Source organism: Nicotiana attenuata, unplaced genomic scaffold, assembly GCF_001879085.1.
Source record: "Nicotiana attenuata strain UT unplaced genomic scaffold, NIATTr2, whole genome shotgun sequence".
NCBI lineage: Eukaryota > Viridiplantae > Streptophyta > Magnoliopsida > Solanales > Solanaceae > Nicotiana > Nicotiana attenuata.
In genome coordinates, this window is record NW_017675600.1 from 36,298 (window position 1) to 63,767 (window position 27,470).

A 27,470-nucleotide genomic window follows, 5' to 3' on the forward strand; every position below is an offset into this window, starting at 1 on the left:
CTTGGCCGCAACTCACTACTTCTCAAAATAGGTTAAAGCTGTTGCTCTTAATAAATTAAAGAAGGAAAATATTGTAAGTTTCATCCGAGTAAACATTATTTATCGCTTTGGCATTCCTCGTTACATAATATCTGATAATGGAAAGCCATTCAATAATAGGTTGATAAAAAAGATTCGTGATCTCTTTGGCTTCAAGCAACATAACTCTTCGATGTACAATGCTGCCGCCAATGGTCTAGCTGAGGCATTCAAAAAAACTCTATGCAACTTGTTAAAGAAAGTCGTCTCAAAATCCAAATGAGATTGGAATTACCGTATGGAAAAAGCTCTATGGGCATATAGGACGACTCACCATACTGTATTGGGGAAAATTATATATGAATAAATAATGATGTGGCATGACACGTGGAATTACCAAAAGAGTTATAACTGGTCTAAGAATTATAGACTGATGCGGGTAGAAAGAGGTACGAGACAAAAGGAAGACAAAGAGATACAGGAACAAAAAAGGAGGCACGAGGTAAGAGGTTCTGGAGCCCATCCCTATTTGAGCGTAATTGCGTATGAGATTCGAGAAGGACAACGAACCTGGTCAAATAAGAAGATAAAGATACAGCATTTCAAGGGAAATAAATACCGGAGCCGTTAAGGAATATTTGTATTCAATGTAATGAATATGTAACGCAACATTTAATGTCATTAAATATCCATAATAGCCTCATTATGACTGAGGTATAACGTACATTTTTAAAGATTCTCCAAAGAGACCTATAAAAGGGAGAAATATGTAATCAGTGGCACAAGGCATTATTGGAATATATTTTGATTTACAAGCTTTCATATCCGAGTACTTGGAAATTCTTTTCTTTACTTATTTTTTGATTATCAGTAACCCGATTCTTCTATTTTTCTAGATTTGACTAAAAATCCATTTTTTGGTTAAACAAATTGGTTCCATTACCGGGAATATGATAATCAACGTTATTTCTACTTGATTTTCTTGTTCACATCAGTCATGTCAAACAACAACGACAACACCCCAGGACTTCCAGAAATTCAAACAAACCAACAACTTCAAGGAGATTCTCCATGAGATTCCCCACAAGGTTCTCCACGAGGCTCTCCACGATGATCTCGTGAAGGCACTCCTCATGGATCTCAGGCAAATGAACAGGATCAACTCAACAATGTCGAAGATATGAATGAGGCATTACAAAAAATAATTGCTTCTCAAGTCAGTAAAGCTCTTCAAGCCTTCGTTAACCAGTTACCTGTTGCTCCGCCCACACCAACTCCAAACAATAATACTTTAGAGAACCCCCGTTCTGGACTAGTTAATTCAGGCAGTGGTGGAACTCCTAGTGAAATGCAAGAAGGAGACCCAGGTAATCAAGTTAATTCTTATTTACAAAATCTCGTACTAACCTTGCAGAAACAGCTTAAGGAGCAAAATGAACGCATAGAACAAATACCTAGGGTACCGCCCGTGATCAAAGGGGTAGACATAGACAAATATTCTCAACAACCATGGAAGCCGAGTGCCGCCCCCCTCCCAATTCTGAAGAAATTTAAAATGCCTGATATTCCAAAGTACGATGGAACATCAGACCCACGAGACCACGTCACTGCATTCACCACGGGAGTTAAGGGGAATGACTTGACTAAGCAAGAAATTGAATCGGTCCTGGTCAAAAAATTTGGTGAAACACTCACCAAAGAATTAACCTGGTATTCTCTTTTACCTGAAAATTCTATGAATTCTTTTGCTGAGCTTGCAGATTTGTTTATTAAAGCACATTCGGGAGCTCAAAAAGTTGAAAAGAGGATGGAGGACATCTTCAAAATCAAGCAAGGAAATTCCGAGTTATTGAGAGAATTCGTAGATAGATTTCAACGGGAAAGAATGTTGCTACCGCGAGTACCTGGCAACTGGGCAGCCATAACTTTTGCTGATAATTTGAATGAGAAAAGTTCAGAAGCCACCAGGAGACTCAAAGAAAGCCTACGATAATTCCCAGCAACAACGTGGAATGACGTTTACAACAGGTGTAGCACAAAGATGAGGATCGAAGAAGATATCATCTTGCGGCCTAAAACAGATGAGAAAACAAGTTCGAGGCGTATGGAAAATGAAAGGAGATCCGGTAAAAATAGGTACGATGCTTATATGGGACCTGCGGGAAAAGACTCAAGGTCAAAGCAAGAAAGGTACGATCATAAGCCCAGACATAGGGAATGAGGCTCCTCGTCAAGGTTTAGCAGTGATCGTGGAACACGTGGACAGCGTGATGATGATGGAAGCTTGAAAGCAAGGTTTGGCGGTTACAATCTTAACGTGACCAATTCCGAACTCGTGGCTGTTCTAAGAGGTATGGGAGATAAGGTACGGTGGCCGAAAGAGATGAGGTCAAATCCAAGCAGACGAAACCCCGATCATTGGTGTGAATTCCATAACGATCACGGACATAAAACTTCATATTGCAGATTTTTGCAGAGTGATGTAGATCATTTGTTAAAACAAGGATACCTCACTGAGTTATTCAGTGAGAAAGGTAAACAAGCATATATGAAAACAGATAGGAGCCCCCAAAGCCGCCCTCTCCTAAACGGACAGTCAACGTTATAAGTGGAGGAGAAGACATCAATGGTGTCTCATATACTGCAGCCAATAAAATATCCAAAATGACGATCACTCATGGAAAACGGTTACGACACGTGCTGGAGGAGGAGAATATCACGTTCAGTGACGCAGATGCAGAAGGCCTCATGACTCCACATAACGATGCACTGGTAATATCATTACTCGTACATGATACTAATGTTAAACGTGTTCTGATTGATCCAGGTAGTTCAGTAAATATTATTTTGATACGAGTGTTACGCGAAATGCAAGCTGAGGACAAGTTGGTTCCAAAAGCACATACTTTGTTAGTGTTTGATAATTCTAATATCATAACCACGGGTGAAGCGGTCCTTACCACCTTTGCAGAAGGTGTTGTCAAAGATACTAAGTTTCAGGTGGTAGATATGGAGATGGCTTATAACATAATCCTTGGGAGGCCATGGATCCATGATATGGATGCTGTACCATCAACATTGCATGAAGTTATTAAATTTCCCTCACCATGGGGAATTTGCCAAATCACAGGTGATCAACAAACGTCTAGGAGTATAAACTCCGTTGCAGATTCAACTGTTCAAGGTGAAGCCAAATAGCAATTACAGGATTCAGTTAAGGAGGGAGCAGCTTCAACCTCAACTGAAGAAGGAAAAACAGATGTGGATTCAAGGCCTGACACTATTCAAGAACCAGAGGAAAACGAGAAAATCAAAACCACGATAGAAGAACTCGAAGCTGTGGTATAATTTGTACACCAGCCCGAAAGGAAGGTGTATATAGGAGCCAATCTCAGACCAGAGGTAAAACGTGAGTTAATTGATTTTTTAAAAGCTAACGTAGATTGTTTTGCTTGGTCCTATTCTGACATGACAGGGATACCACCGGAGGTTATGACTCATAAATTAAATGAAGATCCAACATATCCTCCGATCAAGCAAAAGAAGCGGAAACAAGGAGCTTTCAAGAATCAGGCAATTCAAGAAGAGGTTCAGAAGTTGCTCAAAATAGGGTCAATTTGTGAGGTAAAATATCCCAACTGGTTGGCTAATACTGTTGTGGTTCCCAAGAAAAATGGTAAGTGGCGTGTTTATGTGGATTACACAGACCTCAATAAAGCCTGTCGAAAGATTCTTTTCCTTTGCCACACATAGACCAATTAATTGATGCAACTGCAGGGCATGAACTGTTAAGTTTTTTAGATGCGTACTCAGGTTATAATCAAATCAAAATGGACCCAGGAGACGAGGAAAAAACTTCTTTTATAACAGACAGGGGGACTTACTGTTATAAGGTAATGCCATTTGGTCTTAAAAATGCAGGTTCAACGTATCAAAGGTTGGTTACTAGAATGTTTCAAGAACATTTAGGCAAAACCATGGAGGTATATATAGATGACATGTTAGTTGAAACTCTGCATTCAAAGGATCATATATCACATTTATCTAGAACATTTGAAATTTTGCGCAAATATAATATGAAATTGAATCCGAGAAAATGTGCATTTGGTGTAGCATCAGGAAAATTCTTGAGTTTTCTTATTTCTAACTGTGGTATTGAAGTGAACCCAGCTCAAAATAAGGCTATGGAAGAAATTCCTGATGTACTTTCAAACAAAAAAGAAGTTCAAAGACTGACAGGAAGGATCGCAGCCTTGGGAAGATTCATCTCAAAGTCATCAGAAAAGTGTTTCAAGTTTTTCCCAGCCCTTAAAAAGCAAGATCACTTTGAATGGAATGAAGAATGTCAACAAGCACTTAGAAACTTGAAGACATATTTGGCAAACCCACCACTGTTAGCAAAACCTAAGGCTGGTGAAAGACTTTTTATCTACCTTGCTGTTTCAGAAGTTGCGGTAAGTGCAGTTTTGGTTCGGGAAGAACAAGGTAAACAATCTCCTATTTATTATGTTAGTAAATCTTTGTTAGATGCAGAGTCACGATATCCGCAATTAGAGAAATTAGCACTAGCTTTAATCATGGCATCTAGAAAATTGAGACCGTATTTCCAGTGTCACCCAATTGTTGTAGTAACTGCATTCCCCTTATGTAATATACTGCATAAACATGAGTTGTCAGGAAGGTTAGCTAAATGGGCTATAGAATTAAGTGTATGAAATCACGTATCTACCCAGAACAGCAATAAAATCCCAAGTACTGGCAGATTTCGTGGCTGATTTTAGCCAAGGGATGCAATTGGAAGCCGAAAAAGAAGTTCAGGTACTTAATGGAGCAAATCCAGGGGTATGGACTTTATTCACTGATGAATCGTCTAACATTAAAGGTGCAGGGTTAGGAATTATTTTAGTACTTCCCATGGGAGAAACTATTAGGCAAGCTATTAAATGTCACTCCGTAACTAATAATGAAGCAGAGTATAAAGCTGTGATTGCAGGTCTAGAATTGGCACGTGAACTTGGGATAAGCCAGGTGGTAATCAAAAGTGATTCTCAACTCGTGGTTAATCAAATGCTGGGGACTTGCACAGCCAGGGAGGCAAGGATGCAGCAATACTTGGAAAAGGTAAGGGAACTGATAAAACAATTCTAGTCTTGGAAAGTTATCCAAATACCAAGAGATGATAATGTTGAAGCTGATGCCTTAGCGAACCTTGCATCCGCAGCTGATATAACAAAAGATGCCAACGCCTCAGTTATACATTTATTTCACTCGGTTCTTGAACCTGATAAGAACGAGGTAAAATTTAATAATCTAACTTGGGATTGGAGAAATGAAATTGTAGCTTTTTTACAGTATGGTACCGTACCTGATGACAAGACAAAAGCACATGCACTTCGTAAAAAGGCAGCTCGTTACTGTTTAAAACAAGGTAACCTTTATCGAAAGATGTTTGGTGGCCCCTTAGCAAGATGCCTTGGACCTTCTCAAACGGAATATGTAATGAGGGAAATACATGAAGGACATTGTGGAAACCACGCAGGAGGAAGGTCACTGGTAAGAACTTTGATCAGGGCAGGGTATTACTGGCCCAAAGTGGAAGAAGAAGCAACGAGCTTTGTAGCCAAATGCGATAAATGCGAGAGATACGGTAATAATATGCACAGACCTGCCGAGTTGTTACATCCGGTTATTGCACCGTGGCCGTTTATGAAATGGGGAATGGACATAGTTGGACCATTGCCTCAAGCTAAAGGACAGGTAAAATTTCTACTCGTACTTGCTGACTATTTTACTAAATGGGTAGAAGCAGGAGCATTTAAATAGGTACGGGAAAAGGAAGTCAAGGATTTCATTTGGCGAAATATCATTTGTCGGTTTGGTGTACCAAAAGAAATTGTATGTGACAATGGTCCACAATTTATCGGAGCTCAGGTCACGGAATTCCTTCAAAGTTGGCAAATAAAAAGGATAACATCAACACCATACCATCCAGTAGGGAATGGGCAGGCGGAATCGACAAATAAAGTTATCATCAATAATTTAAAGAAACGATTGGAGGAATCGAAGGGTAACTGGCCTGAAGTATTACCTGGAGTCTTATGGGCATATCGTACAACCACGAAAACAAGCACAGGTGAGACTCCCTTTTCTTTGGTTTACGGGGCTGAGGCACTTATCCCAGTTGAGATAGGGGAGCCAAGCACGAGGGTGTCACAAGCAACGCAGGAATCTAATGATGAAGAGATGCGGGTCAATTTAGATCTCTTAGAAGGCAGGAGAGGGGCTGCGTTAATAAAAATGGCCGCACACAAGCAAGTGATTGAACAATATTACAACAGGAAAGCCCGTTTGCGATACTTCAAAATTGGGGACTTCGTGCTTAAAAAGGTCTTTCAATCTACAAAGGCAGCCAACTCTGGTAAGCTAAGTCCAACTTGGGAAGGGCCCTATAGAATTCATGATATTGCAGGGAAAGGAGCATATGAGTTGGAGACAATGGACGGGAAAATACTTCCCTCACATTGGAATGTTGTTCATTTAAAGAGATATTACTTCTAAGGAAAAACACTTGGTCAGGTATCATTATGTTAGATTTTATTTTTTGAATTATTAAAAAATGTTTGACTAACGATTTTAGATGATAGGCAAAATGCTTACCCGTACTAAATGATGAGTCACGACCTGTAAGGCAAAATGGAATACACTAAAATTCCAGGCCTAGGGTTACAATAATTCTGATAGAAACCTATACGGGTAAAGCAGTCTCCATCTATAATCATACCCCCGAGTCCCGTACGTATTTCCTTTTCAGGAAAGGGGCCGAATGAAGGAAACTATCAAGTGCTCGAGGCTTCATACTTCAACACTCAAACACTTGGGGGACTACATAGAATATACAGTCACGTGTATATGAAAGGCAAAGAAGATGGAGTAAAATCAAGCCTAAAAGAAGTCAAGTGCCGAGTGGAAGCTAATGAGTGATGCAATTTCATCATAGTATTCTTTCTCATGAGAACAATGGAGTCACCTCTCAAACCCTTCCTAATATTTTGGAGCTAAGGGAAACCCACTATACTTCATAAATAGTTAGGGTGAAGGCTGTATACTAAAACGGGTTATAAGAAAAAACCCTGTATCTATTGTTCTATTTTTTGTGAATCTGTTACAAGAAAAACAGTTACGAGAAAGTTATAGATGTAATTCAAATACATGTAAGGAATGATTTACAACTTGTTAAAAGTTCAAGAATAAAAACTTGTTCAAGTTATTTCAGATAAATATGTATGTTCCTATTTCTTATATCGTATAAAACACCATTATGAAGTTGAGACGTCTTCTTCATCAAGTGTCAATATATAAAAGGGCCTTTTTTTATAAAACTCATGTTATTTAATCGTGAGAACAATGAAAGCATTTTCAGAAAATAAAAATACAATCTATTCTTTAAGTCCTACAAAAATAAGAGGCATGAATAGAACAGATGGGAGTTTGGGAAAACGAACTTCTTAAATATTAAAAATCAAGTATAAAACTTGATCATCGAATCAAAAGTGCCCCTTAAACAAAATTTGGGGACTTGAAGTCTTAAAAACTCTAAGTCAGGAGTTCGATTACAAAAAGTTATCATAAGAAACCAAAAACTTTGAACATAGACTTCCAAAGGGGCACCTGCAAAAAGGGGAAACCTCAAATTACAAAAAAGAACCTTTTAAGGTAAAAGAACTGAAGAGGGATCATTTACAGGCTCAACGGCACTTGTATCATCAACAGCTAAGAGTTGATCTTCAGTCATGGTACTGGCAACATCCGCGGGCGAAACCTCAACTTGACTAATGGCAATAGGCGCGAAAGAACTTAAAGGAAGTGCAACACTAGCAGTGATCTCATCAGTCACAGGAGTCTCAGGTACAGCAGACACGGGGACTTCAGGTACAGGAACTTCATCTATGGGAGCTTCAACCAAAGCAGTCTCAACTAAAGAAGTTTCATTTGAAGGAACCTCAATCAAAGGGTTTTCAACTACGGGAAGACTAGTTTCAGGAGATGAAAAATTCGGCGGCTGTTGTGCTCTCTCAATGGCTTCATTTACCTTAGCCAACTCGGATTCAAGGTTAAAATCTTCCTGGCTCACCTCTACCAAAGTGTCACGGCGGGTCTTGAGATAGGTCCAACTCACTTCAATATTGGAGGATTCCTCGAGAAGTTCATAATCCTTCTCCCAGGTCGTAACTTCGTTCTTGAGCTCCTCATTCTTAAGCAAAAGAGAATCATGAGATGACTGCAATGAGGTGTGAGAATTTTCCAAAGCACGAACTTTGTCTGCAGAGGCTCGCAATTCTTCTTGTACTCGAGCAAGTTCTTGAGCCACCCCTTCTGCATGTATTTCCTTCTGAGCCAACAAAGCTTTTAGAGCTTTATTTTCATCAGCAACCGTGGATAATTGCTCTGCAAAAAGCTCTTTTTCTCTCTTAGATTGATCTGCAGTAGCCTTGACCGTTGCCAATTCAGAGGTAAGAGTTTGGACTTGTTTCTCTAAAGAACTTTTTCTCTTCTCCAAAATGTCCATATCAATCTATGAACTTTCATACTGGCCTTTCCAATTGTTAGCCTCCAATTGAGAGTCACGAGCAACTTCTTCTGCATCGTGAGTAGTTTTCTCCAGGTCACGAGCCAGTTTCTCTAAAAGAGGAACTCGATTCATAAGCTCGGTACCAATGAGGTTGACCTGTTCATGTGAAAGATATAAGGTTAAAATTCCTAAAGAAAAAAATCTTGAAAAAACAAGAGATTAAGGAATACCTTCAAACTGGCATGAACAATGTCGTTTAGGAGAGTCATGTTACTATGACTCTCGAGTTTTGCTTTCTCAATAGGGCCGATCAAAGGTTCGAGCCAGGTGTCGGCTTGCCCAGATTTCCTCAGAAGACTGCTATTAGCAGGGACTTCAATGGTAACACTCCTCATAGTGGAACTCCTACTTGAGGAACCCACTTCTGTGTGATGAACTATGGGAGGAGTGATTGTCGGAGAAGGAGCAGTAGAGAAAGGAATGGAAGTAACGGATGAGGGAGGCAGAGAAACAATCACAGGAACGGTAGAGGAAGACAAGGGAAGCTCATCCAAAACCGGACCTAAAGGACCACTACTAAAACCACTGATAAAAAGCTGGTTTATAGAATCAACAGTATCAGACGGGGGAGAAATGTCATCATCAGGAATGACTACTGGAACAACAACAGGTTTGGAAAGGGGCAGGTCAGGAGAGACATTGATCTCATCATCAGAAACAATTCGTCTCCTGGCTCGTGGTCTAGTTACCAAGGAGCCCTCACCCTCTCCTTCAGAATCATCTTCAAGAACTGATTTTCTTTTCTCAGACCTCGGGGGAGCTGAAATATCTTGATTCGATCCTAGGAATATGTCTTGTCCACGAGATGCCAAGACACCCTCAAGAGTAACTCCTCGAGTGGCAAAACCTAAGAAAAGAAAGGTTAAAAAGCCAAGATAGTAGAAATATTTAAGGTAAAAAAAAATACACAAACTCTTACCATGAGTTTTTGGTTTCCAACCGTAGCGACTGGAAAAGGTTTTCCATGTCCTACCTTCCATTGGAGCAACCTTCAAAAGTTTTTCTACCCAACCACGGATATTGGATACGGGTGCAACCATACCCATGGTTGCTGAAAAAGAAACAGGATAGTAAAAAACAGGTAAGGTTGAAAATAAAAAGGCACAGGGATATTTAATACTTACGTGCAAAGTTCCACTTCTCCGGGAAGAGGATGTTCTTTTCACCGACTAGACCCACGGTGGGGGCAGCAACATACCGAGCATACCAGCCACGGTCTTTATCGTCTTCAACATTCACCAAGACTCTTTTGCTCCTAGCTTCTAAACCAAATATTCCGTTTCGGAAAAACCTAGGAGAGTAGAGGTGAATTAAATGGGGGAAAGTAAATTCTACGTTGGCCTTACTAGCAAGGTGCCTCAAGCAGGAAACAACTCGCCATACTATTGGCCCAATTTGACCCAGGCAAACATCGAAGAAGCGACAGAAATCTAGAATGACCGGGTCGATGGCTGGCTTGAACCCTAAAGTGAATGGGTAGGTATAAACAAAGGAATAACCTATAATATAAGAGGTGATTCTTTGATTTGGGGTAGGAATAATAATAGGGAAATCTTCAGCCCAATGACACTCCTTCCTAACTACGGGCGCTAAAACACTTGTGATTAAAGTGGGGTAAGGATCAGCACGATCTAGTGCAGCAACTTGAGTTTTTAAGGATTCCTTATCATGATGAAAAGAGAATTCTGTGGGAATAATTTCCTCCACCAAGGGTTCATGCAGTGGCTCAGAAGAATCCTTACTTCGAGAGGAACCCCTTTGAGGATGCGAACCCCTGGTTCCAGAAGAAGGACCATAACCAGAAGGAGGCGTTGAAGTGCTACCACGAGTGGAGCTTAAATTGCGTAGTCTGCCTCCTCTTCTATGTCTTACAGGTGCATTAGGAAAATTATCTAAAATGAGAGTTTTCCTAGGGTTAGGATTTGATGAAGCAATGGATGCAAGAGTTGAACTAAAGCAGGAAATAATGGAGAAAATTTGCAAGGCGGAAGTGTTCAATTCAATTTATGAGGAACAAGACAAAAAGAGAAGCTATATTTATACTATTGGAAAAAGTACGATGATGAAGGAACCGTAATAATGATAACTGATACTTCGTGAAAAGTGAGGCCGAAAAGAAAGCCTAAAAAAGTGTTGCGAGACAGTACAACCAATGAGGAAGCAACACGTGTCTAGTGCATTAAAAGGAAGTGACAATTGAAGCGTCAACTTTATCAGAGTGTTCATGGTGACAAAAATTCTCCTTTTATGAAATCCACTTCCCAAGTATTCAAACTGATGAATAAATGGAAAGTGGGGGGACTATCTGTATTGGGGAAAAATATATACATAAATGAATGATGATTAGGCATGACACGTGGAACTATCAAAAGGTTATAATTTGTCAAAGAATCATAGACTGGTACGAAAAGGTGTGAGACAAAAGGATAAAAAAGAGATACGGGATCAAAAAGGAGGTACGAGATAAGAGGCTCGGGAGCCCCGTCCCTATTTAAGCGCAATTATGTACGAGATACGAAAAGGATAACGAACCTGGTCAAATAAGAGGATAAAGATACATCATTTCAAGAGAAACAAATGCCGGAGCCATTAAAGAATATTTGTATTCAATGTAATGATTATGTAAAGCAACATTTAATGTCATTAAATATTCATAATAGCCTCATTATGGCTTAGGTGTAACGTACACTTACAAAGATTCTCCAAAGAGACCTATAAAAGGAGAAATATGTAATCAGTGGAAAAACAAGGCATTATTGGGATATATTTTGATTTACAAGCTTTCATATCTGAGTACTTGGAAATTCTTTTCTTTACTTATTTTTCGATTATCAGTAACTCGATTCTTCTATTTTTCTAGATTTGACTAAAAATCCATTTTTTGGTTGAACACTTTGATAATTTGGATCATAACTGTGGTCTGGACCACTAACTTGTTTCAACCTTGGCATTATAGTACGAATTGTGTGTATACTGGAAGCAAGAATGATTTGTAAAATTATTCATACTCTAAATTCTATGCCTGTGTTTGACCGGCAAACTTTGCTTTTGTGAGAGGTCTACTTATATTTCGGGTTCAACATTCTGCATAGTCCTTATCAGAGAGATGTAGTTGCTGGGGCGATTTGGTTTCAGCCTAGCCTATAATCCTTATTTTTGCAGAATGTTCAGCATGTATTAGAGGACCTCAGTTTTAGGATTTATTATTTAGACTGATTTTTTTTTAATATTCAGGTATCAGTACGACGTGAATGCTCCTGGTGCAGCTTCGTCTTGCATCTACTGGGGATTTGAACTTAAATATATCTATCTATGTGTAATGCCAACACAATTTTTCAGGCTTATGCCAGCTGGAATAATCTGAGCAATGTCAAGGAATTCTACCAGGCAAATCTTCTTACTTTAATAAATAGCCCGGTATCAATTTCTTCACACACATTCAAGGATATCATTACTTGACACTATAAATTTCACTCTGTCTACCTGCTGTTACTTATACATATTCATGAGATATTACCACTTGTTGATTTCCTGCTACTGAATATCTGGGACACATTACTTGAGTAATTTAAGAAACAAAATATCCAATCAACTGTACTTCATAAGATAGTGTATGAGATATCTAGCATATCCTCCTCCTCCTGTTAGTGACAGACATATCCCCGTTTTTCGAATTTTATTTGGCAGGATGCAGTCTCACCAATTGGAGGAAGCAGGTCCATCATTGATGTTCATCACAGAAGAAATTATTTCATTATCCCACAGAATAAACTTGGTCAGGACATTTTCATAAGAGCTACGGAAATCAAGGAACTACCTAGCATAACTAAAATGCCGTCTGGAGATAGCAAACCAATTAAAGTACGTGTTGCAAAGAATATGTTGGATTCACACTTGAACGGAAGTCTTTTTGAAAAAGGCAAATCAATGTTGACAATAATAATAGCAGAGGCAGAGGCAGAGGTATGTTTCTTTGATAATGCTAATAGAAAAGCTAAAGGTTTTGTGTAAAATACATCAGCACCAAATGACTCAGAGAGTTGTGTTTAATAGAGGACGTGGAAATTAAGAAAATTACTAGCTGTTTCATAATTGATGTTTCAAGGCATGAGACTGTCTATTTAAATTCTGCTCTATTTCATGTCTTTATTAAGAACTTTCTATAACAGAATAAAATATAAATCGTGTTTCCTCTTCAAAAGCTTTAGCGTATAACTAAGGTTTTTGCACAATTCAATATTGTGTATAACAAGCAGAGATCCTAGGTCGAGTTTCACTGTTACCCTTCATAGAAGAATAGTTCTATGGACTTGGACTAAGGAAAAAGTTCTGAACTATACACATTAGGGCTTGTATTGAACAATTCAGCATAACCGTGATACTTGTGCATGTTGTGCTCTGGAGAGAGAGAGAGAGAGAGTGAGAGAGAAGAAAATCATCTTCTTGACTGGTATTGGCGCTTACCGTCGCTAAAGCCCAAGCTTTAATTACGCTTTGCTCCGACAGATTTTGGCTCTTTTGCGCTTTTAGCTTTTGAATATTCTGCCCTGGGCAACCTTTAGTTGGAATCAGCTAATTCTTAACAAGTTGGCTCATCTATAGCATGTTTATTAATTTATGTCTGGTATCTTGGGAATCTTGTTGTATGAGTTATTGTGTTTTAGCTTACACTTACGGCTGTGAAATGCAGTTCAAACAGGTTGAAGGCTTGTCTTCTCATTCTCATGAGTATGCAGTAGAAGTCCGTCTTGCTCCAGATGAGAGTCACCCTTTTCAATCTCTGTCCACTCAACAAAGTACACGTACTCGTGGCAATAACTCATATGGTTCTATATCTTCTGATGCAATCTCAGTGAAATGGAATGAAGTATTTTTCTTCAAAGTTGATTCACCGGTCTGTACTCTCTTCCTCCACAAAAGTCTTGTAGGAATTGTACATCATGAAATCATATTACTATGATATTACCTCTGTTTGCTCATAGAATGCTTAGTGCCATAGAGGTCGCGTCTAGTTTAAAATTGAATCAATTGATCCTTTAATAAATAATCATCTAAAAGTTCAGATTCAATGAATTGAATGGGTTACTCAATTTCAGCTCGCAAGATTCTTATGTTAAGTTGTTTAGTCATTCTTTCTATAGCTTGAATTTGGAAATGGTTGAAAGAAGCAAATACAAATGAGAGAATCATCACATTGTGAACTGTAGTGAGGCAGAACAACAACATCACCGAGCCAGTATAGTCCCACAAGGGGAAGAGTTTTTGAAGGTGTTGAAAACAGAGTATTCTATACTCCATAATGCTCTTTTTATGTTTTGAGGGGAGGGGAGTTAACATTTGTAGCACCTCGTGACGTTCCAAGTTTTATAGACAATTACATAAACTTGTCGGATTGAACTCCATTGTATGGTGCTGATTTAAGGGTTTATTAATAAAAATTAGTTTTCAATTGTATATAAACAAAAAACAATCTGCTCATATTATGCTTAACCACTGAGAAATTTTATTTTGAGTCTAATATACCACGTAGAGGACCTTATTTTGACATTTGGAGTTTGTGGGCCCATTTGTTCAGCATCTTCTCTTTCAGCCCCATTTATTCTGTCAAAGATAAATACTCATCTCTCTTTGTTTTTTTTCTCAATTCATCTTCTTGCTCCCAACAAATCTATCCGATGGGTCTGTGTCATCTTGAGTTCTTGAGAAATCCCAGAAAAAAAACTTATCGATGACTGTCTAGAGTGAGAAAGAGAGTAAGAGAAAGCAACCCCTTCCATTACAACATGCCCCCCCGCCCTTCCCTATATAGAACTGAAATTAAAATTAGAACAAGAATAGCTCCATTGATGCTCTACCAATCTTATTTGAAAATTTTCCAGAGATATGTTTTACACCTTTTCACCATTTCCATAAGAAAAGAAAAGAAGAGAGAAAGAGGAGAAAAGGAGGGCAGGGGGCGTCAGGACTACAGAAAAGAGTAGAAAGAGAGAGAGTACAAGAATTCGGGCTTGGCCAATTTTTGCTGAATGTGGGACCGAAAATCCACTATGAGAGGAGTCTGATACAAGTTGTGTAAATAAAATTTCTCCTCGCAATATATATTCTGTGTTTCCTGACATTTTTATGTCTGCTTCTGGAGTCGCTGGAACATACATTATTAAGCAATTGGCTGGACTGCACTGAGTACAACTGGTGATCACATAGCACTTGTCAGATATAATAACAACACTGAACGGCTCTCTGAGTCAAGGTTCTTCAATGTGCTTTATCATGAGGATCTTCAATCACCAACACAAGGAGAAAATCCATTTGACTTGCCTAGCACATTGTGCCCCCTCTCTCGATGTGTGCTTGGTACCATTTAGGATCATATAGAGGTCACAAAAGAGAGATAAAGCATATCAAAGATACATCTTCCTTCCATTGCACCCTGTAGTTGAGAGCCGAACTGGTACCCTAAGGTCATGTCATTATATTACATCTCAAAAGAAATATAGTAAAGGATCTGAATTATGAAGGATTGAGTAAATAGATAATTTTGCCCCCCTCCCCAAGCCATCCTTCCCTCCAATAATTCTGAATATAAGTGTAGCATTTTCCACCTACGTGCATGTATTGTAGTTGTCGATGGATATTGCCATATATTTTTTACTATTTAAATTCTGCCATCTATGTCTAACGCATATAAGACACAAGTCTTTTAAGGTTATGATGTCGCAATATTTGGATCTATTATCTATAGTAAATTCTCCTCTCTAGATTTCTGTATACTAATGTTTTTGGTTTCTAGATTGTTTGGTGTTTTTGTTATCTTGGAATTTATTTAAAGTTTGGCTTTTTTCTCATTGTTTTCTGAAAATTTTCGATCATGTGCTTCCATTTCCGAACAGGATTTTTGCATTCTGGAGCTTGTCCTGATGGAGATGGGAAAAGGTATTCTTCGCTACTGATTTCTGGGGATTTTGTCCTTTTACCACTTTCCGATTTTCATGAACTCAAGGGATGAAGAGTTTCAATATATCCGAAAATCTTCTCTTTGTTGGTCACACTCAAAAACTGGCTAACTTATTTAAATTTGGTTAATCAGCAAAACAGCTGTATAATGAGTGGAATGATTTTGAAAAAATTGTTATGATAAGGTCAAGAGCAGTAATAGGGAAGTCTAGTTACATTCTTGAATCTGCTTATCAGAAAGAATCAGAATCTGGTTAATTGCAGCCAGCTTATGTTTAGATAAAAGTTAAACTTAAGACGTGTAGCTGTGTGTGTTTGGATAAAGGCCTCATACGGATTCTTCATCACTGGAACCTGTGTCTTCACAAAACCATCTGCTACTTGTTTTCATAGTAAATTGAGTGTCCAATGCTTCCACTTCATTATACTGATTGTAAATTAGTAACATGATACATTTCCCAACTGAATAGGTTGATGTCTTTTTATGGGGCTACTTTTTTCATCTCTTTTATGGGATATCATGTCTTTTTTTCATTAATTAGTTGTGTAAATCACAAGGAAAAGTTCTCAGAGTTTCCCATTTGACTTGGAACTATTTAAAATAGAACATTTGGAAGCATGAAATGGGTTTAAAACCATATAGAAACTTGCGGGGCGTACATCCCATGATATTTTCTTGAATTGCAAGTAAAAGCGTGGGTTTTTGTAGTAGAAACCTGATTTTTAACTGACCCTACTACATTCATTAGTTTCTCTTCATTGGCTTCTGAGGTGGCCCTTGCTATTGAGATATTCCTCTAATTGGATTTATTCGTCCACAAGCTTAAGCTTAGTGATCTTTTATCAAATCATAAAGATAGGTTTTCTCATTAACTACAAACTTTTTCTGTACGGAAAAAATGAGAATGTGTTTTTAGAAATTAATGCTTAAAGCCTGATCAGAATTTCTACCGATCTTGTTGTATTTGTATCTATAGCTTAACAGGCACCTGAGTTGGCCACTTGATACGGATTAGTTCAATATGTGGTGCTATATTTTTAATTTAAACTAGTCTTTGCAGGTGATATTGTTGGTTATTCATCAGCTCGTCTAAACCATATATCTAGACCCCAGGAGAATCCAACTGGCTAGCATTGTCCTCTTCGCGGTCTATGGTGATTTTCTCTTGTGTTCCTTCTTCTTTATATATTACTCTTGAAAAGAAAATGTGGAAAATATAACTGTTTCCCTTTTAGCTTCTTTTTTTATGGTGTCTTGCTTATCTCACCGTGAAATGCAGATGATGACTAGTGAAGGAAAAGAAATGAATTCATCAGGACGAATAAAATTGGCTGTTTACTTGTCTCCTCAACTTGAAGTTGAAAAGAGTGGGAAGTCCTTTAACACTCAGAAAAAATCTGGGTTTATGCAGATTAGTACTACCAGGGAGGGACCTTGGACTGCTGTGAGGCTGAATTATGCTGCACCTGCTGCTTGTTGGCGACTGGGAAATACTGTTGTTGCCAGTGAAGTGAGCATAGCTGATGGAAATCGATATGTCAATATTAGATCTCTAGTTTCAGTTCGTAACTACACCGAATTTACGCTGGATTTACAGCTCATCCTCGGTGCTTTAAATGAGAAAAAAAGACCAGATGATGATGAGAGAAAAAAGGTTTATGGTGATGAAATAGTGACAGATGAGTTCTTTGAGACCCAGAAATATAATCGTGATATTGGGTGGTTTGACGTTAATGAGGTATGTCTCCAGATTTTATTTTCTTTTGTGCCTGAATGTAGCAATTGGTTTCTCTTATTTCTGGTCTTAAGCCATCAACATCTGTCATTTGGGCAGGGGAGAAATGAAGTTGAGGTTCCATCAGGCTGGGAATGGATTGATGAATGGCATGTAGATAAGAATTCTGTGAACACTGCTGATGGATGGGTTTATGCTCCAGATTTCAATAGTTTGAAATGGCCAGAGTCGTCCAATCCACTAAAATCTGTAAACTATGCAAGACAGAGGCGGTGGCTTAGGAATAGGAAAGGCAAGCCGAGAGATCCCCAGGCTCATATTTAAGTTGGGCCTGTAAGGCCTGGTGAAGTTGTTCCCTTGCCTTTATCTGTCCTGACCCATTCTGGACTTTATGCACTACAAGTGAGGCCTTCAAACCTGGAAAAAACTGAAGAATATTCGTGGAGTTCTGTAATGGACATGTCTGGAAACGCTCAGGATCTTGGGATGCCGGCAGAAAACTCTGGAATATCTGTGTCCATTCTCAGTGAGTCTGAGAAACTCCTATACTGCCCTGTAGTTAGTGGAACCTCATCCAATAGTAACTGGGGCATGTGGTTCTGCTTGAGCATACAAGCAACAGAGATTGCAAAGGACATGCACTCTGATCCTATTCAAGATTGGACCCTCGTGATCAGGCCACCACTTGCGATTACCAATTATCTTCCTCTTGCTGCTGAATATTCTGTTCTTGAGATGCAAGCCGATGGTCATTTTCTCACTTGCGATAGAGGGGTATTCTGTCCTGGTGAATCTGTCAAGTTTTATAATGCCAACATAAGGAATCCTCTGTACTTTTCGTTGCTTCCACAAAGAGGATGGTTGCCATTACATGTTAGTTGTTGTGATCACTTTGTATTCTGTCAACTCAGTTGATTCTAGTGTCTCTTGGAATGCATTAAAATGATGTTAACTTCTTAACATTCTTTACAGGAGGCTATACTCATATCCCATCCTAAGAAGGCACCTTCAAAGACAGTAAATCTAAGAAGCTCAATTTCTGGAAGGTCTCAAAGAAAATAAGAGAGCTGATTAAGTTCTTTCCTTTAATTTTGTGAAATAGGTGAATTTAATTTTCATTCTTAATGCCTTAAGCTACTGGCTCTTGCAGGATTGTTCAAGTAATTGCTGAACATGTGCATACCCATGAAAGGCCTCTGCAAGCAAAGATCACCAAGGTCTATGCTCCTTTTTGGCTTTCAGTTGGACGATGTCCACCTATTACTTTCAGGCTTATCGATTTGAGTGGGCGGACAACAAAGAAGATTGCTTTCCCTTTGCTATCTAAAAGGAATAATGAACTTGTCCTGGAGGAGATCTCTGAGGAGGAAATATATGAAAGAAATACAATTGCGTCTGTTTTAAACTTCAAGTTACTAGGCCTTTCAGCATCAATTAAGCTGTCTAGTAAGGAGAGTTTTGGTCCTGTTAAAGATCTTTCTCCGTTGGGTGACATGGTAAAGAATCTTAATCTTGTGTGGTATACTATGTTTTATTCAAGTTTATAACTTATCCATCCGTCCTCGATATTAGGATGGCTCACTGGATTTCTGCGCCTACAGTGCTGATGGAAATTGCTGCCTTTGTATCATCAAAACCTTGCCCTTATCAAACTGTTCCAACAAAGGTTCTGTTTCAACAACAGCAGCAGCTTCGCTCTCAAACTTCTATAAAATTGAATTCAAACATTTTTATTGATTATTTACCTGCTCTTTGGTCAGGTTATTACTGTTCGACCATTTGTTACATTTACCAATAGACTTGGTCAAGACATATTTTTGAAATTGAGCAGCGAAGATGAGCCAAAGGTTTTGCGTGCATCTGATGCCAGAGTCTCATTTATATATCGCGTCACGGGTGGACCTGATGAACTCCAGGTGAGTAGATTCTCTATACTTGTAATCTGAACTGCTAATTAAATTAAAGAATGCTTTTTCTCTGGTAAATCCATCCCTAATATGGTGTCTCTTACACATAGTCCACTCTTCTTTCTTTCTTACCGTCTTCTGAAAACATGAATGATACGAAGAGTCTTCTTTTGTCTTTTGATCTTCTATTTTTCTAAGAGGAATATGTATCTCTTAACCTTCTTATGATTATACAGTTCTCATTTGGACATTTAGTGTATTTATGGTGCTATATAAGTATTATGTGCCATTTCTGATGCCTTAATCAAAGTAATTTTGTTCCATTATAGATGCTACCATGCACTTTTAGACTATTTGTTTAAACAAGGTACTATTTGGATTACCTGTGTGACCATAGTTTATGGACCATGGCATAGAATTGTGGCCTTAGGCTGTGCTAGATTGAAAGAGTGGATATGTAGTAAATTTCCTGGTGAAGTTTCTTGCGTGTTCATTCTGGAAAGGAAATGTCAATAATGCCGCATAATTCCTCTTTTTTCTGCCTTCTTGACCGTTAGTCATTGTAGTTTGTCAGAGTTGACTGCATTATTTTAGCTGATAGCTTGCAAGTTCACTTACAATATCATATCAATTTTGAAGGTCCGACTGGATGATACAAATTGGTCATTTCCTATTCAAATTGTTAAGGAGGACACAGTTCCTCTTGTCTTGAGGAGAAATGATGGCACGCGAAGATTTTTGAAGATGGAAATTCGTGGCTTTGAGGAAGGATCGCGTTTCATAGTTGTTTTTCGCCTTGGATCAACAAGGGGTCCAATTAGGTACCTAATTAACCTTTCTTTAGTTACGGTCGCAGGCTCTGCTACTTCAAGCTTCTGATTAACTCCAATTCTATCTGGTTAATCTGCTATATATGCTTGATAGGATTGAGAACAGGACGAGGAGGATGGTCATTAGACTTCGTCAATCTGGATTTGGCAATGATGCATGGATCCAGTTACTGCCTCTTTCAACCACAAACTTTTCATGCGAGAATCCCTATGGCCAAAAACTTATTGATGCTGAGATTTATAGTGGCGATAGCTCTATGGTCTGGAAATTTGATTTGGAGAAGTCAGGGTTCTGTTCTGAATGTGATGGATCAGGCTTGCTTTTCCATGTTATAGATATGGCTGATGTCAGGGTTGCTAGGTTTATTGACGAGGGAGCAGCATTATTAATTTCAAAAGAAGGGAACATGTCTCTTGCAGAAGTTGGAAATCTTGGCAGTTCTGACATACAGAACCAGATGCAGGAGAATGGATCTCCTCTAGAAATTACAGTTGAGTTGGGTGCTATTGGGGTTTCTTTTGTGGACCATAGACCCAGAGAGCTATCCTATTTGCATCTGGACAGAGTCTTCATATCCTATTCTACAGGATATGATGGTGGAACCACAAGCAGGTTTAAGCTTATATTGGGGTACTTGCAGCTTGACAATCAACTGCCTCTCACATTTATGCCTGTACTGCTGGCACCTGAACAAAAAATTGATGTGCATCATCCAGTCTTCAAGATGACCTTTACAGTGCGCAATGAGAACATTGATGGTGTCCAGATATACCCTTATGTTTATGTAAGGGTAACAGATAAATGCTGGAGGCTTAACATTCATGAGCCAATAATTTGGGCTTTTGTAGATTTCTACAACAATCTTCAACTAGATCGCCTACCAAACAGTTCTAGTGTCAGCCAGGTTGATCCTGAAATACGTGTAGACTTGATTGATATATCTGAACTAAGGCTGAAGGTTTCATTGGAGAGTGCACCTGCTCAGCGACCAGATGGGGTTCTAGGCATTTGGGGCCCAGTGCTGTCGGCTGTTGGAAATGCCTTTAAAATACAGATCCATTTAAGGAAAGTGATCCGCAGAGATAGATTTATGAGAAAAAGCTCTGTCATTTCTGCAGTGGGAAATCGTATTTGGAGAGATTTAATTCATAACCCTCTGCACTTAATATTTTCAGTGGATGTATTGGGTATGACAAGTTCAACTTTAGCCTCTCTCAGCAAAGGCTTTGCTCAACTATCAACAGATGGACAGTTTTTGCAGCTGCGTTCAAAGCAGGTATGGTCAAGAAGAATAACCGGAGTTGGTGAGGGGATCAGGCAAGGGACTGAAGCCCTAGCACAAGGTGTTGCATTTGGAGTTTCTGGGGTTGTGACAAGGCCTGTGGAGAGTGCTAGACAAGATGGCCTTCTTGGCTTTTGCCCATGGGCTTGGACGAGCTGTTGTGGGATTTGTTGCTCAACCAGTGATTGGAGCATTGGACTTCTTTTCATTGACTGTCGATGGGATTGGTGCAAGTTGTTCTCGTTGCATAGAAATTCTTAGTAACAAGACCACCTTCCATAGGATAAGAAATCCCCGTGCTATTCATGAAGACAATATACTTAGAGATTACAGCGAGCGAGAAGCACTAGGTCAAGTGATACTACACCTTGCTGAAGAAAGCCGACAATTTGGTTGCACTGAACTATTTAAAGAGCCTTCTAAATTTGCCTTGTCTGATTATTATGAAAATCACTTTATGGTTCCCTATCAGCGGATTGTTTTAGTGACTAATAAACGTGTAATGCTCCTCCAGTGTGTGTCTGCTGATAAGATGGACAAGAAGCCCTGTAAAATCATGTGGGATGTACCTTGGGAAGAACTCATGGCACTTGAATTAGCAAAAGCTGGCTACCCTAGACCTTCTCACTTGATCATCCATATCAAAAAATTCCGAAGGTCTCAGAAGTTTGTCCGTGTAATAAAGTGCAACACTGAAGAAGAAACTGAGGTGCCTCAAGCTGTAAGAATCTGTTCGGTTGTGCGTAAAATATGGAAAGCACGCCAAACTGACGTGGCATGTCTGCAGCTAAAGGTTCCTTCAAGCCAGAGACATGTATCATTTGCTTCAATTGATAATGATGGAAGAGATACGTTTAGCCAGAAAAAGGCCATAATAGAATCAAGGGAGCTGGCTTCCTGGGGTGCTGTCTCTGATAGAAGAAAATTTGTTCAACATGCTATCACATTTTCCAAGGTATGGAGCAGTGAACGAGAGTTGAAAGGTCGTTGTACAATGTACCGGAAGAATGTTTCAGAAGATGGAGGAATCTGTAGTATTTGGCGCCCTTCCTGTTTACCCGATGGGTACATCTCAATTGGGGATATTACTCGTGTTGGTTGTCATCCTCCTAATGTTTCAGCTGTATACCGTTATTCTGATAAGTTGTTCGCCCTCCCAGTCGGTTATGACCTGGTGTGGAGGAACTGCTCAGATGACTACACCAATCCCATATCAATTTGGCATCCTCGTGCTCCTGAGGGCTTTGTATCTCCGGGATGTGTAGCTGTACCTGATTTTGCTGAGCCGGAACCAAATGCTGCATACTGTGTTGCAGAAACATTGGCCGAGGAGACAGTATTTGAAGAACAAAAGATCTGGGCAGCGCCAGATTCATATCCCTGGGCATGTCATATCTACCAGGTGCGCAGTGATGCACTTCATTTTGTTGCTCTCAGGCAGCCAAGAGAAGAATCAGATTGGAAGCCAATGAGAGTTATCGATGATCCACAGTTTCACATTGAGCTCTAGGAAGTTCGATTATATTCCAGGTACTAACCCAATAAACAAAGCAGCTTTCTTGATTTTGCTTTCCCTTTTGGAGAAACGCTGGTTTGTGGCACTGCTTCCTTCATAATTGTATCCATCTTAATTGAAAAGTCGTCTTGAGTAGTTTGTAAAGTCAGAACTGTGTATTCATGTACATAATTGTACCCTTGGGATCACAATGATATGTTACGGATCCTCCTAAGAGGCTGCTTTCCTCAATTTTGGAATGATCATTTCGAGCATTCAAAAGCTCCTTAAAGCGTATGGTTATCTATGGTGTGGTCCTCATTTTTCATTGTTTTGTATGTTTATTGAAATTTATGATGGCTAAAAGTAGCCTATATTCTGTAAGGTATTTGTTCAGCCGTATGTGTACCTCGTTTATACATGCGTTAGCATTACTAAATGTTGAAATTTCTTTATTTTATGAATCGATAGAGCCGTAATGCACTCTAAAATATTGGAAAAGGCGAGAGCTTTTTTGCAGGATATTCAGCTTTCGTAACAGATGGACTGAAAGCATAAGAAAGATTTTACGCTAAAAAGGCAGCTAAGCTCTGAGCTACATATTTCAAGTCTTCCGATTTATAGAATAGGCTTCAGATAAGGAAAGATACTCAATAACCCAAAAAGATGTCTCTGCATTCGAATAATCTTTATTCTCAAAAACATGAAAGATATCTATCTATCTATATCTATACTATATTAAAAGCACGAAGACTCTTAGCGAAATGTCGTTTGCCTTTTTTACCCTTTAAATATGGAGTTCACTTTAAATATGGAGTTCACATTGGACAAAATAGTAATTTAATTATTTCACTAACATTTATAAATAACCATTATTTTCCTAATATTAAGGAATAGTCATTTAATTATTTCCCTAATATGTTAGACTCTAAAAAATAAAAAGTTTTGTTATTAAGTTTCTCCTTATTTAAATATATCGAAAGCCGTAAAATTTAGGAGTATAAAAAAAATTAAGATCTTACATTATCTATAAAAAACAATTATTATTTGAACTATGTAGCATAATTATAATATGTTATGGAAAAAATTCAAGTCAATTTTTTAGCCCGTTAGAGAAAATTGTGTAGAGGTAAACTCACCGCAGATAAGTTGTCTTTATAGGTGTGCTTTACTAACTCAAGCATATTCCATACGTATTTGTTTTTGCAGTAAAAATTGCACGGGGTGCCCTATTTGGTCGCCCCCATTTAACTTATACCTATTTTTTTAAAATTTTTTAACTTGTACCCACTTTTTAAATAACTTTAGCCCCCTTTCTCCTCCTCCTTCTCCTTCGTTTTCTTTTTCTTCTTCTTTTTTCTGCTGCTGCTGTTGGTGCTGCTATGAAACTTCAGCTCATGGGATGATTGACATAAATATGTTTATCAGATTATTTAAAAACAAACTATAAATAATTACGTAAGTTAGTTGACAATAATTTGTGAATATTTTCACGTAAGTAAGTTAGTAGACAATGATAATTCTGTTCTGTTTACGTTTGTTGTTTCCAAAATTTATGATTTAGATACTGTTGGCAATCTGATTATTTATCTAATATGTTAGAAAGCTTTTTCAAAAACTTCAGCTTATATAGTGCTGAAGTTTTTACAAATGAGCTAAATAACTTCAGCATCTTCTGCTGAAGTTTTTGAAAAAGCTATATGACAAAATTAATGAATTCAGGACAAAAAACTTCAGCTTTAGTGCTGAAGTTTTTACAAATGTAACTAATAACTTCTACATGGTTTGCTGAAGTTTTTGAAAAAGCTTATCCAGGACAAAAAAACTTCAGCTTATTTAGTGCTGAAGTTTTTATAAATGAACTAAATAACTTCAGCATCTTCTGCTGAAGTTTTTGGAAAAGCTTAATGACAGAACTAATGAATCCAGGACAAAAAAACTTCAGCTTATTTGCAATTACAAACAAAAACTTCAGCAAATAGAGAATAAAACTTCAGCTACTATACTTAAGTTCAGCAATTACAAACAAAAACTTCAGCAAATAGAGAACAAAACTTCAGCTGCTGTGCCTAAGTTCAGCAATTACAAACAAAACCTTCAGCAAATAGAGAACAAAACTTCAGCTACTATGCTTAAGTTCAACAATTACAAACAAAAACTTCAGCACACTTGCTGCTTCAGGCCCGTCTACTAGAATGCTGAAGTTTTGCGTGATTGCCTTTGCTACTTCAGCCCCGTATGCTGATGTTACGCGAAAAAGTAGGTACGCTTGCATTTTTTTTTTTGCAAAGTGGGCACAAGTTAAAACGTGACCCAAGAAGCGGGTATAGATGCAAATCCCCCGTTTTTGCATCATTAAGAATTGGACACTCAAATTTAATTGCATAAAGGATGACATGAAACTAATCATAATTAGAAATAGGAGACTCAAACTTAACGCATGTAGGACGACATAAAAGTAATCAATATTTTGTATGTGCTAAATTTTATATATTTTGTTGTTCATAATAATTAGCACCAAGAAAATAAATTATTTCTTTTATTATTGAGAACAAATAAGTAAGTTGTAACGACCCGACCCGTCGTTACGGGAGTTACCGCCCCGTTTTATGCTTCTATATGATTCATTATATGTGTTTGGAGAATTTGAAGTAATTCGGTTAGAGTTCGGTTAGAAATGAGACAATAAGTCTCTTTATGAGAAGGATTGTTTGGAAAAGTCAACCGAATGTTGACTTATGAGTTAGAAGGCTCGGAATGGATTTCCGATGATTCGACTAGTTTCGGGGGATGATTTGTGACTTAGGAGCGCAATCGGAATTGAATTTGGAGGTCCGGTGTAGAATTAGGCTTGAATTGGCTAAGGTTGGATTTTGGCGAATTCCGGATGGTAGGTGAGATTTTGATCCGAAGGTCGGAATGGAGTTCCGAGAGTTGCAGTAGCTCCGTTCGGTGATTTTGGATATGCGTTCAAAGTTTCAGATCATTCGGAGGTGTTTAGGTCGGGTTTTAGATCAAATGCAAGTTTCGGAAGTTTTAGTTTAACTTAGGCTTGAATCCGTGGTAATTCGATGATTTTGGTGTTTATGATAGTGTTTTTATGTTACGAGCAAGTTCGAATGAAGTAATAGAACATATCTGTGAATTTGGTTGAGGTTCCGAGGGCCTCGGGGTGAATTCGGGTGGTTAAACGAGAGTTTTGAGGTGTAATTGCAGGTCAAATTTTTCTGTCATCTGATGTTTCCGCTTCTGCGGAAATGGACCGCAGAAGCGGTACCGCAAAAGCGGGTACGTGGTCGCAGAAGCGGTCGTGGCCGGCTAGGGAAATTCCGCAGATGCGGAAGGTGGCTCGCACCAGCGGGTCCGCATAAGCGGACAATGTGCCGCAGAAGCGGTTTCGAAGGAACCGCAGAAGCGGACTTCGCGTCGCATAAGCGAAGTCCGGGCTTCTAAGTGAAAACCGCTTAAGCGGAAATGTGGCCGCAGAAGCGGTCCCGCATAAGCGAAAGCGGGACCGCAGAAGCGAAAATCGCTGGGCGACAGAATGGTTTTAAAATAATATTTCAGCCGCGACCCTTTCATATTTTTCCTCTATTGTTGACGTTCTTAAGAGCTTTGAACAAGGAAATTCGAGGGTTTTGACTGAGAATCACTTGGAGGTAAGTTCCTTGGCCTAAATATTCGAATTTATGGTAGAAATTACATGTAAATTGTAGAAAATTCATCAAAAACGGGTCAAGCTAGGGCTTGGAAAGCTGTGATGTAAAAATGGAATTTGGAGGGTCAAACGAGCTCTGATTTTGGAAACTTTATATAGCACGGACTCGTGGCGTAGACGAGGAATCTGTTGTTGTGATTTTCGGAATTTTTCGAGAAGTGGGCCCGGGGTTCGGGTTTTACCAACTTCGTGAATTTTAGTACTTTTTGAGTATTTTTGATTGGGTTATGTTTCTTTAACCCATATTTATGTATTCGTTGTGATTTTGACTAGATTCGACGCGCGAGGAGGTCGATACGAAAGGAAAAGGCATTGCGGACCATTCTACGGCCGGATAGAGGTGAGTAGTTGGTGTATATGATGGCCTGAGGGTTTGAAACCCCGGCTTATCATATTGTGATGCTATTGTAGGGCGTGACTCGCACCCCATGGCAGGTGCGGGATTGGTTATGACTGGGGATTGAGACTTAATCCATCCCGAACAAGAATATTTCTATATTGGCAACTGATACGCACCCTGTATTGAATATATCTGGGCTTATTACCGTGTTTGGGGCCTTGTGCCGATCTGTAGCATCCTTAGAGGATGATTGTCATTGTGATAGCATGCTTTGTATAATAATTGATCTCAGTCCTGTGTTTAATCACTGTTATGAAACGCTAAGTCACTTTTCCTGAAGTTAAATATCTAAAGTATATTCTTCTTAATAAATTGGAAATTGGGAAATTAACTAAATCTGTTACGTGACTCATATGTATATTGTGGACTGAGTATGGATCGGGCTGCACGCCGCAGCGAATGATATGATTATATTGCGCTTGGGCTGAAGGAGCCCCTCCGGAGTCTGTACACACCCCCGAGTGACGCGCCGTCGACGTTAAATGGATCGGGCTACGCGC

General features: G+C 38.9%; 1 protein-coding gene and 1 pseudogene across 1 annotated transcript; one reads left to right on the forward strand and one right to left on the reverse strand.

Annotated features, from left to right (window-relative positions):
* Nucleotides 1-7,726: 7,726 nt before the first annotated feature.
* LOC109220253 (titin-like) lies at nt 7,727-8,584 on the reverse strand. Its single transcript, XM_019384707.1, has one exon. The coding sequence runs from the start codon at nt 8,582-8,584 to the stop codon at nt 7,727-7,729; it is 858 nt and encodes a 285-aa protein (XP_019240252.1).
* A 4,861-nt stretch (nt 8,585-13,445) lies between these two features.
* LOC109220254 lies at nt 13,446-23,180 on the forward strand (annotated as a pseudogene).
* Nucleotides 23,181-27,470: the final 4,290 nt, after the last annotated feature.

Coding starts and splice junctions, on each gene's coding strand:
- LOC109220253 (XM_019384707.1), bottom strand. CDS start 8,584: ATGGACATTTTGGAGAAGAGAAAAAGTTCTTTAGAGAAACAAGTCCAA.